The 15209-nt window shown below is 36.7% G+C and overlaps 4 protein-coding genes across 8 annotated transcripts in view; all 4 read left to right on the forward strand.

Moving 5' to 3' along the window:
- The window catches only part of sema4aa (sema domain, immunoglobulin domain (Ig), transmembrane domain (TM) and short cytoplasmic domain, (semaphorin) 4Aa), an 89049-nt gene extending 86588 nt beyond the window's left edge, over positions 1-2461 (forward strand). For both annotated transcript variants that reach the window (XM_081389363.1, XM_081389364.1), the window contains 2 exons: positions 496-563; positions 890-2461. In XM_081389363.1, coding sequence (XP_081245489.1) covers positions 496-563; positions 890-1575 — 754 coding nt within the window. In that variant the 3' untranslated portion in view covers positions 1576-2461. The remainder of the gene's footprint in view (positions 1-495; positions 564-889) is intronic.
- A 180-nt stretch (positions 2462-2641) lies between these two features.
- Positions 2642-6313, forward strand: LOC308704792 (membrane-spanning 4-domains subfamily A member 4A). Its single transcript, XM_081389365.1, has 7 exons — positions 2642-2923; positions 3737-3941; positions 4224-4325; positions 4585-4641; positions 4859-5011; positions 5138-5239; positions 5996-6313. The coding sequence occupies exons 2-7, from the start codon at positions 3768-3770 to the stop codon at positions 6065-6067; spliced, it is 660 nt and encodes a 219-aa protein (XP_081245491.1). The 5' UTR covers positions 2642-2923; positions 3737-3767; the 3' UTR covers positions 6068-6313.
- A 1917-nt stretch (positions 6314-8230) lies between these two features.
- On the forward strand, positions 8231-13813 carry LOC308704076 (uncharacterized protein). 3 transcript variants are annotated; one of them, XM_081388149.1, is made up of 8 exons: positions 8234-8254; positions 8414-8514; positions 9048-9158; positions 9236-9292; positions 11079-11195; positions 11578-11646; positions 12370-12483; positions 12596-13813. In XM_081388149.1, exons 2-8 carry the CDS (start codon positions 8455-8457, stop codon positions 12680-12682), a joined length of 615 nt encoding a protein of 204 aa, XP_081244275.1. In that variant the 5' UTR covers positions 8234-8254; positions 8414-8454; the 3' UTR covers positions 12683-13813. The 3 variants fall into 3 exon arrangements, with proteins under 3 accessions (XP_081244277.1, XP_081244275.1, XP_081244276.1); XM_081388151.1 differs by lacking the exon at positions 11578-11646 and having other exon boundaries at positions 8231-8254; XM_081388150.1 differs by lacking the exon at positions 9236-9292 and having other exon boundaries at positions 12596-12806.
- A 921-nt stretch (positions 13814-14734) lies between these two features.
- The window catches only part of nudt17 (nudix (nucleoside diphosphate linked moiety X)-type motif 17), an 8102-nt gene continuing 7627 nt past the window's right edge, over positions 14735-15209 (forward strand). The window contains exons 1-2 of one of the 2 annotated variants that reach the window (XM_081388208.1): positions 14735-14852; positions 14979-15062. In XM_081388208.1, coding sequence (XP_081244334.1) covers positions 14823-14852; positions 14979-15062 — 114 coding nt within the window. In that variant the 5' untranslated portion in view covers positions 14735-14822. Of the gene's footprint in view, positions 14892-14978; positions 15063-15209 lie in introns of both variants that reach the window. The other variant, XM_081388209.1, reaches the window with a different exon arrangement.

Raw genomic sequence — 15209 nt, forward strand, 5'->3', positions numbered from 1 at the left:
CAGTTATAGTCATAATGCCACCTACTGGCAACAGAAACTGACATGGTTAACACAGTAATGCAGTACTAACCACATAATTATTGTGTACTAAGCATGCTAGAAACAGACTAAACATGCTAGCAACACTTAGCTGAGTCATGAAGCATGCTATTATCACCATTATACAAAACATTTTGTAACTGACTTTGACATACTCTTACTATATATACCTCCTTAAATGTACATTTCCCAACCATGCTCTGTCTTCCTAAAGCCACCGAGTGTTGATGGCATGGGTGCGAGGGCCCTTTCATCGCTGATTTTGTAGAAGTGCTTTTATCTGATAATTTTTATCTGAAATTTTTAATTTTGTAGAAGTGCTTTTATCTGATACCACACTACTATTCTTTTTTGTGTGTGTGTGTGTGTGTGTGTGTGTGTGTGTGTGTGTGTGTGTGTGTGTGTGTGTGTGTGTGTGTGTGTGTGTGTGTGTGTGTGTGTGTGTGTCTAAAACAGACAACAGGATGTGGAAACCGGAAATGTCAACAAACTGTGCAAAGATTTCAAAAACACTGCTGCTCCAGGTAAACATTTCATATATTGCATTGTCTAATGTCATATCCAACCACAGATTTTTATTTGCAACTACATGGTGTGTATTTGTAACTGCTGAGTCTGACACATTTTATCGTATCACACTTTAGATGAAGGTGCCAGATCATAATGACCAACAAGCAGCGGAAGTTTCTTGCTTAGTGTAAAAATCTTGTTTGCACATCCAGACAGTTTAAGATTACTGTGCATTGTGATTCTTCTAGTTATTTACCAATGGCACATTCACAGAAAATAGTTGCAAAATAAGGTGCTATTTATAATCTTTGTTTGAACTGAACCCTTTGTCTTTCTCCAGAGAGACGGACTGCACAGTTTAATGAGATTGTGGTTCTACCATGTCAGCCGAGATCCAGACTGGCCGAGGTGACTTGGAGGTTTTTAAACAACAGCGCCGTTCCCCAGTTTCCGTACCTGCAACGGGCCGACGGAAGCCTGGTCTTCCTCGTCACTCCAGAGACTGTGAACACCTACCACTGCATGTCGAAGGAAATGGGCTTCGAGCAAATCATTGCCGCCTTCACTGTAATTCTGCCGATCATCCCTCGTTCTCTTCCTCCCACATCACACCAGGAACCTGACGTCAAGCTGGACTCCAGCAAGGGCACAGAATTTGAGCCCATCCCTGATGACTACACAACACTTGAGTTTGACGAATCTGATTCTGAACCTGCAACAAACGAAAAGACGAAGGCATTTATGACACCAGACAGGAGCGGTGAAAAACAAGGCAGGACTAATCGTGAATCTACTGTTAACATGAACACCGATGGAAATGACGCTGTTTGCATCTCGCAGAAGAGTTACTACTCTGAAATGGTTGCTTTTTGCCTTTTGTTTGTCATTTGTCTCTTCGTATTCGTTGCTTTTCTGATCCTGTATAGACAAAGCATGAGGTTCAACAAAACCACCCCTCAGAAACAACCTAAAGACACCGAGTCAGACAATATCTGGCAAACAGAACTGGAAGAAAAGCAAAGCTGAGCCCTAAAACCAGCAGAATCTGTACTCTAAGATTATGAAAAACTAAGGAGTGATTCTTGACCCATAATTCATTACCCATAAAATAATTTCCATTTTGAAATGAATTACATTTGATCGCTAGAATGTCAACAATACATTTCATGATATTTATAGTCATTTGATTTTATTTATATTTAATGATTTTAGATAATCATACTTATTTTACTTAGTTTCAGAGCACAAAAACTTCATAAAAAGTTGGTAAAATGTATGTGATCTAGAATCTTTATACAGCGCATGGAATACTATGATAAATACCTTAAGTCCATCACAGCCTCATCTTCATCCATGTAAAATTCAATATGGCATCTACTTTGACTAAGGTCTATTGTAACTAATAACACAATAAAAAGCGAATCAGCTTTTGCATTTAATGTGTGATATTCAAAATATGGTTGTCATATTTTTAATCTTTGAAACCATCCTACATTTTCAATTTATTGTTTGTTGAAGTTGAATGCTATAGATTTGTCAATACAATACCCCCCCCCCCCCCCCCGAAAAAAATGGTACTACTAAGTAGATTTTTTTTGTTAAAGTAAATCAGTGTGTTACAAATGTTGTTTAAAGATATAATCTAAAAACTAATCACAATAAAAAGGTCATAAAACATCTTATTTATCATCTTATTTCTTTATCTGCATGTAAACATTTCACTATTTTGTATGACTTGTGTTGTATGGATTCAAAAATGCTTGTGATTCTTGTGTTGCTGCTCCTGAAGCCAGAATCAAACTACCAGTAAATGAATAGTTGCTTGGTAAGTATTTATTTGATCAAGTAATGTTTCTGGGTGCAGTTTGTTTGCCCAAAGTCCATTAAAGATGTGAGTAATATGAACTCAATTAAACTAGGAATCTTTTCTCTTTTTTCAGTTTTTAGGTTGGGGGGGTTGTGTAAGGTTTATTTAAGTTAACATGTTGCAGAATTATATTATTTTGCAATGCATTCAAGTAAAATGTGGTAGTTCTGTACAGTGACGAGGATGTGGATGAGGATGAGGATGTGGTGTGTAACCTGTAATAATAGGGTGACTGGGAGTGACATAGGGGAGTAACCACTTAATCAGATCCATAGGGCTAAATGCTAACGTTACCCAATCAGGAAGTGAAGAAGTTAATGTGTGTGGCCAATCTGTACAAAACAGGCGGAAACTCCATCCATGAATATCTGACAGAAAGTGTGTCACTGTGGCTGAAGGGGTTAAATTCAGTGGGAGGAGAAGGAAGTTTAATTTCCCGTAAGGTTTCTCTGTTGTTGTTCAGTCAGTAAATGACGGCGCTCGTCAACTGATCGGTGAATAGAACTGGTAAGTAAACATGTGGCAGTTCGTTCTTTTCTATAAATACAATAAGTTATTTTTCCAGCGTTGATAAATTCGTACTGCGTAGTGAACTTGTAAATTACTTAGGCCTTCATAAATCGCTGTTATGATGGTTATGTCTCAACATCTGGCTATCTAGGCAACGTTTGTGGTATTGTCGTCTTAAAATCTAGTAAGCTGCTTGAGACGGCATTGTTTGGATATATTATCGCAAAAATATATTTTGGAATACCTCAATGACTCTTAGGCCTACTGTTTTGTATAGCTGTTTTTGCATATTGATACATTAGGCCAGGCCATTTATAATTCTATGCATAAATTATTTATATGACCTACATTTTCAGATATGCTCGATACAATTCGAGTACATTACGTAACGTTATATCAAAATGCAGCGTGAGTTCCTTTTCCGTATAATATTGTGTATTGTATCAGGAAGGTGTGTGATAAAACACCTGTTGTATCCCCTATACATATATTATATAACTATATAATGTAATTCAGTCTCAATTGTATAGTTTTACTTACATTACATTGTTTACGGCAAACATTCTTCTTAAAGGGATAATTCACCCAAAAATTAAATGTTGTCATTACTTACCCTCAAGTAACCAGACAGTTGACGGTACCCATTGACTTCCATAGTAGGAAAAACAATGACTTAAATTTTCATTTTTGGGTGAACTATCCCTTTATGCAAACTAAAAAATAGGTTTGCGACTTTAATCTGGAAATGAGAAACAGGTTTGGGGAGTCCTGGTTCATGAGTTGTTGTTTTTTGCTTCCTTGTTGTTGCAGCATAAAAGTGAGCCTCATATTTCTGTGAGATATGGCCTCTTCAATGACTACTGAGGCTAATGGAGTGAGGGTAGTGACTCACGTTATTCCACTGGAGCAAAAAACGGAGTCTCCGGACCTAAAGGCGAGCTTGGTCCAACAAGAAAAGTCCAACGTGCCACCAAGAACAAGGATGTTCCTGAAGGGGAAGCCACTGCCACTGGGGGTGAGAGCTGGGCACATGTATTCAGATGCAGTTTCATACCAATATTATATATAAGTTTAGCTTTATTGACAGCGTGTTGATGAAAGAAAATCATTTGAACTCACAGAGATGATTTATTTCAGCCTAAATCATTTTAGCAATTTGTAAAAGATGCTGTCCATAATTTGTTGATTTTAAATCAATCTTCTTTTGAACTTTCTCCCTCTGTTTAGATGAAAGTGATACAGGAAAGTTTGTTTTATGCATATTTTCCTGAAGTGTGTTTTGTTTGTGTTTGTGCAGTTGGTGCAGGTTTTTACTGGTTTGGTAATCTTGACTCTGTGTACCATCGCACTACTTATCAACATGCTGCGTCCTGAGTTTGTAATCTGCCTTGGACTTCCTGTGAGTAAACATTCTGAACCCTAATGATACTCCAACATAAGACATATTAAAATGTATATAAGCTTTATAATCAATAACTGTCACTGAAATATAATTGAATAAATCTGATTATTTATTGTTCATGTCTGAACATATGGATAATTGTGCTTGTGTCAGTTTATTTTTATTAACAATTTCTTATATAGCCTTTGTAGTTTGGTTCAGGTTAATGAACCAAAAAAATTGTACATTAAAATGAAATACATTTTTGTTTGTTCAGTTTGTCATCTCTGGGTCTGTGGCAATTGCTGCACATAAGAGATCCAGTCCTTCTCTGGTGAGCAAATTCTCATATTTCTTTTATATTTTATTATTTTTAAACTCCCTTCATTCAGTGCATACCTGGTGTGTTCAGATATCTACAGCATTCGGCGCTCTCTCTGAAGACTCAATAAATCGTCTACAGGATTTCATGAAGTCTTCAAATGTTTCTTGAAAGCCTGAAAACGCTTTCATTCTGTAAGAAATCCAATTTGTGCTTTGTGTTTGTGCAGATCAAAGCCACACTGGCCATGAGCGTGATCTGTGTTCCTCTGGCTGCTGCAGGAGCCGGATACTTCAGTTGGGAGCTCAGCAACAGACCCGGAGATGACCCTTGCAACGGCGGAAATTATTGGTCTTGTTCGAACATGTTTTGGAGATTTAATGTACGTCTGTATCTAGTAATGATCTCAAGTTTACATTTAATGAATGCTGATACATGTCTTCCTGTACCATATTCATATGACAGATCTTGACTGTCTGTTTGCCATGTGCAATATTTTTTTATTTAGAATTTGATTGATGGAGTGAGGGGTCTTCTGCTGGTGCTGTCTGTTCTTCAAATGTGCGTGTGCATCGCTCTGTCCGTCTTTTCCAGCCGGGCCATCCTCCAGGTAATAAGTGAACTGAATGAATATGTGTCAACCACATAACAAATTAGTGAATTATTAGTAAATGATATTCTGAAAACTTAGTTCTCAGTTACTGTTTCCATTCAAAATTGTGAATTTACCTTATGCGCAAAATTGGAATATCGCATAAAACATTTACGGATAAAGCACTGTTTCCGTATTCCATTTCTTCCATTTGATTTCATCAAACACAACATAAGTTCTATGAACTCAGAATTCAAAATGTTTTTACTTGTGGATTCACATTTAAGCAGCTTGCATTTTAAGTTAAATAAGAACATTAATGGTGCATAGTAGTAATAGATGAGCAAACTGAAAAGGTTATATGTGATTCTATATAACAAAGCAATGTATATATGTTTGTTATGCATTGTTTGTGTATGTTCTTTTACAACAAAATATAATGAAAAAGACTACATGGAGCTAAAACCTCTTTTTTTTTTCCTGAATAACAAATATTTCTGTTATCCTAATTCCTCATGCTTTGGCACCAACAGTGATCAAACTGAGCATGCTCTGCTAGGTGAACCCTCACAACTAAACTTGACATTACAAGTTCTTGCTGTTTAAAGTTGCTTAGACTAAATGGCCGACAAATTGATAAATACTTAGACATACAAAGACAACTTTTTCCTACATGCAATAATTCAGACAATCTTTAAAATGAATGATTTATTTCATTTTTTAGATTGTGACTTACAGACGTGATCTAACAACATCATCTGTTTTAAATTCCAGGATGATGAAACTGATGTTGATTCCTACGGCAGTGAAACCAGTCTCCTGAAGGATTGCGCCTCCAAACCCTGAACGGCCACACGCTTATGGCCAAGGTTTAGCCAAAAGTTTAATCATCACATAACCTAAACCTTATAACATTTTCTTTCTTTCTTATGGAATTGTTTGTTATAATACAGCATAGCCATTTCCCATAAGATGGATTGTATTTTTTGCGGTATCACCTGGTATACATACACACTTCTGTACGGTAATGCTCTGTGGGACACATAGCACACTTCTTGCTGACATAATGAATAAAATGCACTTTGTATTTCATTATTGCCCTTGCATTGTTTTGAGAACGATCTAACTATATTAGTAAGAGAAAAAATGTCCAGGGTGCTCAAGGAGTTCAAAAAAGGGTATTTGAAGGTGCTCTTACTTTGGGGTCGGGAATTCAGTAAAATATAGTAGAAGGAAATCCAAGGCACTCTCCTTTAGAAAATTATAAAAAGCCTTTATTGGACTGGCTATTTCATAATAGAAAATTTAAAAGACATTGGGGAAAAAACAACCCACGCGTAGCGGCACAAACAGCCTTCTTCAGGGTATATAGGATTTTCTAAAGGAGAGTGCCTTGGATTTCCTTCTACTATATCTAACTATATTAGTATTCACAGCAACAGATGTGCTGAAGTCATTGATTATAGCGCTTTTTATACCCATTTATAGCGAAGTTCTGTCACCTGCCACTTTAAATGTTTGCACTCTCTAAGGTACAGTGGGTTCTGATTGGCTGTTCGCTATTCTGATAGAATTAGAACAGTTATTAAAAGTTATCGTTGTTGGTGTGTACCTTTTTAGTACTTAAAAAAAAAATTCTTCCATAAAATTATATGAAAATATATTTTTGGAACATTTCATATTAAAAGCATTCCATAAATGTTTTCAGAATTTTAAGTGTGTATATAATTTTTTACATTTGCTGTGGAGTCAAAGTTTATGCAGCCCGCACAATCTGTCTTCTATACTATTTACAGTTTTTTATTTTTTTATTTTTTTATTCTAACTGCCTATTTAAAGTGGATGTGATGTCACTACTCTTCAGAGGCTGGGCTCATGAATATTTATTATCTTGTCAAGTAATCGACCGTTCAGTCACGTATTTTGGTAATATTCCCAGCGCTTCACTTGATACTATTCATAAATATCCTGTATGCTGTAGTTTTTTTTTCTCAATTTCAACTTTTTGACTGACTTTTTATAGCATAATTTTGACTATCTCATAATTATAAGCATGAAATAGCCAGTACCCTACAACATTTAGAAAACCTACAGTAGCCTACAAAAAAACTTTTTATTCTAAAATGATCACTTAGTATGTCATAGTTGTGACATTTATCTCATAATTGTGACTGTTATAATCATGATTTACAAAAGTACTTTTTTTTCTTATTTGGCAGAAATGAGCTACCCTATTAATTAGGGGGTAGAGACAAGTTCCTGGATCAACATTCCTATCCAGAAATTTTGTCCTAACACTATCCCTACTGCTAAACCTAACCCTACCCATAACTTGCCCCTAAAATCAGAGGGAAATGACAGGTGAATAACACTGATGTAGACGCACCTAACCCTGCTTGTAAGTCTAAACTTGACATAAACTGTGATTGGTTGATTGGGATGTTGTTCCAGGATCAACAAGTATCTATTGTTTTAATTTTTTACAGAAATTAGGAATGTTCATCATTAACGTAATTAATTAAAACAATAATAATAAAAAATGTACATTTGAGATTTTCCAAAAATTAAATTTTTAGATTTCCAGAAGTTAAGAAATGTCAAAATGTTTAGTTGTTTTCTTATTTTAAATCATTTTGAGGTCCCCTTGGAAGTTTGCTGAGGCCCCCTAGTGGGCCCCGGACCCCTGGTTATTATACCACTGCTTTACTAAGACATACACACCCATCCATAGCCCATTTTTGCAAGACATTATTTAGGAAGAAGATAATGAACAGATGTTTCAAGAATTTATTAGTCAGCATGGTTTCTCAGAGCACACTCAGCTCTTATACTTTACATAATTCATAACAGGGTTAAAAATACCCCTCTTTCGAACGCTTGCAAGGGTGTTTTCTAGAATAAGGGCCGGGTGGATGAGTGAGTTTTGCTCGGGACCGAGCCAGCCTGGATTTAGCCGCCGCCTCCCCTCATGACATCAACACTGCGGAGAGCCGCGCGCGCTCAGACTCTGCTGCAGAACGCCAGTGCGCAAAGGTAAGCGAGCGCTCCTCATCACACACGAGCGTGTTAGTACACATAAATAGTGTGTGTATGGTAAATATTATTGTCAATATGCATGGGGAATGCATTATCTCGTGTCCACGTCATACCAGCATGTTTTGTTGACGCATGCTGTTGTGATTGTGTTTGCAGCGGATCGTGTGCTATTGATGAGTGATTGGTGATCTATCAGGATGTCGCTGTACGCGTCTCAAATTAAAGCTTTTAAGAGCGCAGAGCCCAAGACACTTGGCGTGAGTTTCACTACAGCACACTATCACATTATATTATATCGATAATCGCTACTGTTTTATCTCTAACGTTACAGATGTTTGTCCATGCTGGATGTTATAGACTGAGCAGATTGTTTGCATATTGTTGGAATGCTGCATATGCGATTTTAGTCATTCAGTCGGTGGTTTCCTTCAGAAGATAATATTTAGGTTTAAGTTTAATGTAAATGCACAATGCACACGTCGTTTATTTATTAAAAGACATCTGGCCAACATCCAAGGACACACCCATATCTGAGAAGAAACGCATACTGACAGACTGAACTCAGTAAAATAATGTTAAAACTATTATAATTCAATTAATTGTTTTGGGTATGGCAGTAAAGTATTTTATCTTGATTTATTTGTTTTTATTTTATTTAATACATAACGGTGGCTTAACACAGTCTTGTTTTAATCAAGAATAGAATGAATCTATATATATTGAACACACGCAAGGACTAACCAAACTGCAGTTTGTTTGCAATTCTAATATTTTCTTTGCTTTGGTTTAGGCTGTTGAGATCGTAATTGGAGTGTTGACTGTCATTTTGAGCTCAGTTGTGTATAAGCTGCACTATCATATCCAGCGTGAAATCATCATCCTCATCATCAACGGTGCTCAGGTACAAATACACATACATGCGGATAGATTTGGGATGTTTAAAATCAGTAATGTGACACATGGCATTGTTTCCTACAGCTTGTCATAACTGGTGTTGTCCTGGTGCACACTGGGAGGAAGCCAACTAAATGCCTGGTATGAACACACAAATATTAAAATCATCTGAAAATAAGAAAGTGTAAGAAAAAGAAGTTTTACTGTCAATTTATACGGAAATTTTACAGTTAGCTTATTCAGTAAGTACACTAGAAGAAAAGGTTCTATGTAGAACCTTAACGGGTTCTGTCAAGTGCTTCATATAGAACATTTTAGCGGTTTAGTTTTAATTATTCGATTTAGTTTGAATTCATTTTTTTTTTCATTTTAATTCATTTTAAAACATACATTATCACTAGACATTTCTCTTTATATAGAACCATTTTGGCATTGAGTCAAGAATCTTACTGTTCTACTGTATATAAAACCCCATTGAACCTTTTTTTCTAACAGTGTTAGTGCAGTTAGCAAGAATTATTTGTCTCTGTGGGTGTTTACACGACAATGATGCACTATAAACGGAAAGGTTTTTTCTTTGCGTTTTTTAAGTTTCTCATACAGATGAGATGACAACATTGTCAAAACGATCCCTATTCGCACGGATCTTTGAAAACTACTAAAAACCCCGCATTATGCATGCCAGGCCAGTAGTTGGCGATGTCACTTTGTAAAGAAAAACAACACACCTGTGCACACGCATTTTTCTACGTATGTAAATAATGCGTCTTTTCTGGTGCTAAAGTGGTGCAGTAAATCCACACTGCTAAAGAAGCGTTTATAAACTCGATATCTTGAGCAGCACAAATGTAACGTAGGCCAAAAAGAGCTGTGTGTATAAACCTCACTCCCCTGGCCTCAAGAGGTGTGCTGGTGACTGACGCTCTTTAACGTCCTTGTTAGCACACCCGCCTCCCACACCAGAGACTCCAGCTCGAATCCCGCTCAGAGCGGGTCGGGTAGGACTGGTTACATTTGGTGCCGTGACCCGGATGGGAGTGAGGTTTAGAGGGGTGAGTGTAACGTAGGCCAGTTAGAGCTGTGTGTATAAACCTCACTCCCCTGGCCTCAAGAGGTGTGCTAGCGTCTGACGCGGCTGCAGTCTTAAGCGCTCTTGTTAGCGCGCCCGCCTCTCACGCCAGAGATTGAGATTCCCGATTGAATCCTGCTCGGATCGATTTGGACAGGTTACACAAACACAGTCCTGTAGTCCGCAATTGTTGTTTTGGTTGTCAAGTACTCGCGCATGCATAGATTGAACACATAATACGCATGTATTTTGGATTTGTCACAAATTCGCGCTTTTGTAGTTTACATGGAGACGATAACGGTACAAGCTTGCGTTTTCAGACCCCCAAAACAACATTGTCATGTACACGAACAGCCAAAAGCGCATAAAAAGTTTTTAAGCTGGAAACGGTATCGTGTAAACGCACCCTGAGACTCCAAATATAAAGATTTATATTAAATCCTATTCTTGAATGCATACAGGAACTTTTAATCGAATACAGTCAGTTGACACAAATCATGTCAGTCTTTCTCTTCTGATTTAAAATCCTTTTAGCTCCCTCCGTCTGAAAGGACCTTGCGCTCCGTCCTGTATTGACCAAATTAAGTGCAGGCTCAGCAACAGTATCTCTTGTATAGTCAAACTTCTAATGACAAAGGTCTTCTTTACATATTATTTTGACCAAGAACCGCCCACTTAGATTGCAAGACATTATTTGACTGGCATGTGAAGTGACCAATCACATTTTATATTTTTACATGTCCTTTAGAGGAAGTGGATATTTTTGAGCATTCATCATCGGAAGTGAGATTATAAGAATGAGATTGGAAATAAGATTATTATTTATTGTTGAAGTACATGTCCGTTCGTTTGTCGCAGGTGCTGACAACCATTGTTCTGCAGTTACTAACAGCAGCATTTGATATTGTTGGATTTGGGCTCATGGCCAGACACATCCCATTCAGAGGAGAGTCGTACTACTACAGGGACACAGAGGTAAACAAACAGAGACGCCCCATCCTTCTCATCCTCGAGCCAAGACACCTTCATTCCCACAAGTGACTGAAGGTTACTTTACTATTAACAATATATAGTAGGATGGGACTCAAGGATGTCTTCAGCTATTACAAAATGGGAAAATGTTATACTTCAACCAGCCAACTTGCTTTGTTCAAAAAATGATTTCAAATTTTGAGAGCTGACAGTTTTAGTTCTGTCTGTCCTGTACATGAATCAGAAAAGCCGATGATTTTGAGAGTAGGAATCAGGAAGCTGTACATCGATCTGAACATCGGTCTCTGTCAGACGGCAGACTGTGGTTGAGTGTGTGTGAGCAGAAAGAGAGATGTGACGCCAGGCTCTGTCCTGCTTGTTTCAGTGGTGTTGTGACCCACTTCACTCTGTTTGGGCTTGCTGTGGAGAAGGAGAGAAAGGGGGACATAAAGAGGTGAGTCACATTACAAGCTTTATGATGCAGCAGGGAATACCACAAACACATCCTGAGACAGGATTAAAACTCTAATTCGGTTCAAGATGAATGTAATCTGAATTCCCCCCAGTTATAGACAAACACAGATTTAATGCACATGATTTAATGTTATAGGAGAGAACTCACACTCATTTGCTTTTTGTTGCAAGTTTATCCTAGTGGTCGACTGATGTGAGTTTCTCAATGGCAGATGATGATATCAGTAACTAAAGAGCAGCTTGGCTATATAATGTTGATATATCGATGTTGTTGTTACTAACTAAAACGATTAAAAATCATAAAGTGACGTAGTTACACTTTACTACATGTACTTACTATAGTAATACCAGTCAATTATGCATAATTACAAGTAACTATAACCTAAAACCTAACCGCAACTATTGTAAGTAAATGTAATTAATTAATATTACTCAATAAAAAATAACACTGTGATGCACAGTATATATCCTAGGCTAATGTGAAAATAGACAAATATTGAAGTCTATCACTAAATTATACTTCTGAAATATTATTTAATTGATTCATTGAAGTATAACATTTTCCATTTACTTCTCTGTTTATATTTGTATCGTATTTGTGCCATTAATTTGCATGTGATTATGATTTACCATGTAAAAAGATATAAATACAGTGGTGTTGAACTGTTGGAATATATTATGGTATTTGTGGTTTGTATTACAGTTCTTAGTGAATGGGATCTTGGGAACACTGATCGGTTTCCTGGTGCTAGCATGTATTATCGGTTTGGTTGTGTCTCTTTTTGGGGTCTACGCACTTTCTGTTAGTGCCATTAAGGTACGTAGTTCAGCACTGCTATTAAAGATAATTATGTTCTGTTCCAGATATCTATTAATGCTTTTAACGCTAATTTATGAAACTGACTGTCAAATTGACTATTTTCTCTTAGGAAATGACACCCATCCCTCACTCTACTGCAAACCAACATTATGGTGCTGGCGCTCATGCCCAGAATGCGATCCATGCTGGAAACTGACAAAATAAGAGACATTCAGAGCAGAAGGGTACAGTTTTAGAACAGTTTTACACCAACTACAAAAGAGGACTGTTTGACCTACAAACCACTCACAGGTAAACAACCACAACAACAGAAAAAAAAAGCAACTTTTGTGATGTAAATAATTTTTTGGAAATAAAATGGATAAAATCTTGTTTTTTGCTTAGCTGTTGCTCTTACAGGCTGTAGGACTGCTGTAATTTGGAATGCTCAACTTAAAAGTTATCCGTACCTAATTCATTTTTGCTCTTACAAACTTCTGAAGATTCTTAGCATGTAACTCTAAGCAAATGTCTACCCAGAAATCTTGACCAGAATCCAATGTTATAGATGTATGTTAGGGGGTAAGTGTTTATCGTTCTTAGAATATGTGAAATTCAGCTTTAGGTACATAAAAAAAATACGGAAAAGGAATTATGGTGAATGGGAACGGTAAGATGGTTCTTTGATTCCGATTTGTTTTGTAGCATTTTGTACCACCTTTTGCATGAATCTTTATATCGGTCAACATGTTTTTTTTTTTGCCACATGAGGACATATGGGGCAACATTTATCAAGTTTATATTTGTTTGTTTGAATTGCAATTTGAAACCAAAAAAATCTAACAACATTCATTGTAAGCAGGCCAAATAATTATAAACACAAAAAAATCCTGGCTTGATAAATGTGGCCCATGTACAGTGAAACTCCTCTAAAGCAGAGTAATGTGAATTTAAACTCCAGTGAATTACTAAACAGCATCGCTTGGCTTTTTTGTCATCTCGTTTTATCCGTACTGATTCTTCAGGAAAGCTATGATGACTGCCAACTCTGTAAGTGCCACCACTTGTGACCAAAATCATGGACACCCTAATGACTAAAGGTCAGAGGTTGAACCCTCAGTCAAGGGCTCGACTTTGGTGATGTAAAATCCTCTTGTGGAAGCATGTGTCGTTCGTTCTGTGTCTGTAGATCTTTGTCTTTATGACAGCATGTGAGATTTACATTGTGCCTGTTCTCTGTGACCTCTTGACGTGTCGTAAAATGAAACCATGTAGTATGTAGTTAAATGGCTGTGTTTGTGTTTGTATTTGACTGAATGATATTTAAAATAAACATGATTTAATACACAATCGGATGCTCTCATTGTATTGCTTTATTTGTCACAGTGCACAAACACAATCAGTAGACATGAATATAAACTCTCAGCAAATCATTGAGAGTACAGTTTAATCCAGAAAATGGGTTTCAAAATCTAGATGCATTTTTATAGAATTTTATTGTAAATTACTAGCTTGTTTCCACCACGGAATAAAAAATTAAAAAGATAATTTTGCATCTTTTTATCTCACAATTTTAACTATTTTTAATTGCGAGATTATATCTCTCAATTCAGATTTTAGCAGAATTGCGAGTTTACCTCTGGCAGTCAGTAGGAATGAAACAGAACTCGCAATTGCAAGTTTATATCCCACATTTCTGAGAAAAAAGGTAGGTAACCAGAAAGTTGACGGCACCCATTGATTTTCATAGTATTTCTTTTTTTTCCTACTATGGAAGTCAATGGCTGCTGCAGGCTGTCGTCAACTCTCTGCTTACCAACATTCTTTCAAATATCTTCTTTTGTGTTCAACAAGAAAGAAACAAATTTGGAACAAATTTAGGGTGAGTAAGAAATGACAAAATTTTCAGTTTTGCGTGAGCTATCCCTTTAAACCTTGTCTGGGAAACCGGGGGATAATTATAATTGCGAGTTAAGTCAGAATCAAGCTTCGATAATTCTCCCTCTTGAATACCTGAAAGAAGTGTAACAAATATCAATTTAATACTTTAGTAATAAAAAATATAAAAAATACTTTTATTCTAAAACATCAGGAGACGTCTTTCGAGTTGACCCGTCCTCTAAGCTCATGAATATTTATTACGTAGTATTACGTTGGCTCAGTATTTCTTTCTGATTTGCCGCAGTCAATATTTATAGATGAGTCGTACAGCAGCCTTTTTACAGTAAAAAGACTTTTATTTTAAAACACCAGAAGCCATTTTCCGGGGGTTCAGTTCGGATGGTGTTTGTTATGGTCTGGGGTTTGGGTTCAGAGACTTGACAGCATGTTTGTGTTTCTGCTCTAAACACTCATTCATGCGCTCTGAGTCTGACGATCTCCTGGATAGTTAAGTTGCTCACCCTGATTATTAGGCTACTAGTACTGTATGCAATATAATATGAATATTTTGTAGTGATTTGTCAAATCATGAATTAAAAAAGTTAATTGTCATATTCTGTGGTGATGTCTACAGTATGGAGAAGGTGCGAAAGATTGTAGTTCATCTGTCGAAGGAAACCATAAACGCCGCTCCACAGTGCGCGAGATTCGTGCAGGTCAGCTCATATTATTCCACATCACTTTACAATAAGATCCCATTAGTTAACGATAGTTAATGCATTAACTTAATAATGAGCAATACATTTGTTACGGTATTAACGTTAATTAATAAAAATAGAATTGTTCATTGTTAGTTCGAGCTC

This window comes from Scardinius erythrophthalmus (assembly GCF_964197995.2).
Source record: "Scardinius erythrophthalmus genome assembly, chromosome: 16".
NCBI classification, from domain to species: Eukaryota; Metazoa; Chordata; class Actinopteri; order Cypriniformes; family Leuciscidae; genus Scardinius; species Scardinius erythrophthalmus.

Excerpts from the sequence above, each read along its gene's own strand:
- LOC308704792 (XM_081389365.1), top strand. The coding sequence starts at position 3,768 with ATGGCCTCTTCAATGACTACTGAGGCTAATGGAGTGAGGGTAGTGACT. Across the intron at positions 3,942-4,223 it reads GGAAGCCACTGCCACTGGGG|TTGGTGCAGGTTTTTACTGG; the intron begins GTGAGAGCTGGG and ends GTGTTTGTGCAG. Across the intron at positions 4,326-4,584 it reads TAATCTGCCTTGGACTTCCT|TTTGTCATCTCTGGGTCTGT; the intron begins GTGAGTAAACAT and ends TTGTTTGTTCAG.
- LOC308704076 (XM_081388149.1), top strand. The coding sequence starts at position 8,455 with ATGTCGCTGTACGCGTCTCAAATTAAAGCTTTTAAGAGCGCAGAGCCC. Across the intron at positions 9,159-9,235 it reads TCATCATCAACGGTGCTCAG|CTTGTCATAACTGGTGTTGT; the intron begins GTACAAATACAC and ends TGTTTCCTACAG. Across the intron at positions 11,647-12,369 it reads AGAAAGGGGGACATAAAGAG|TTCTTAGTGAATGGGATCTT; the intron begins GTGAGTCACATT and ends TTTGTATTACAG.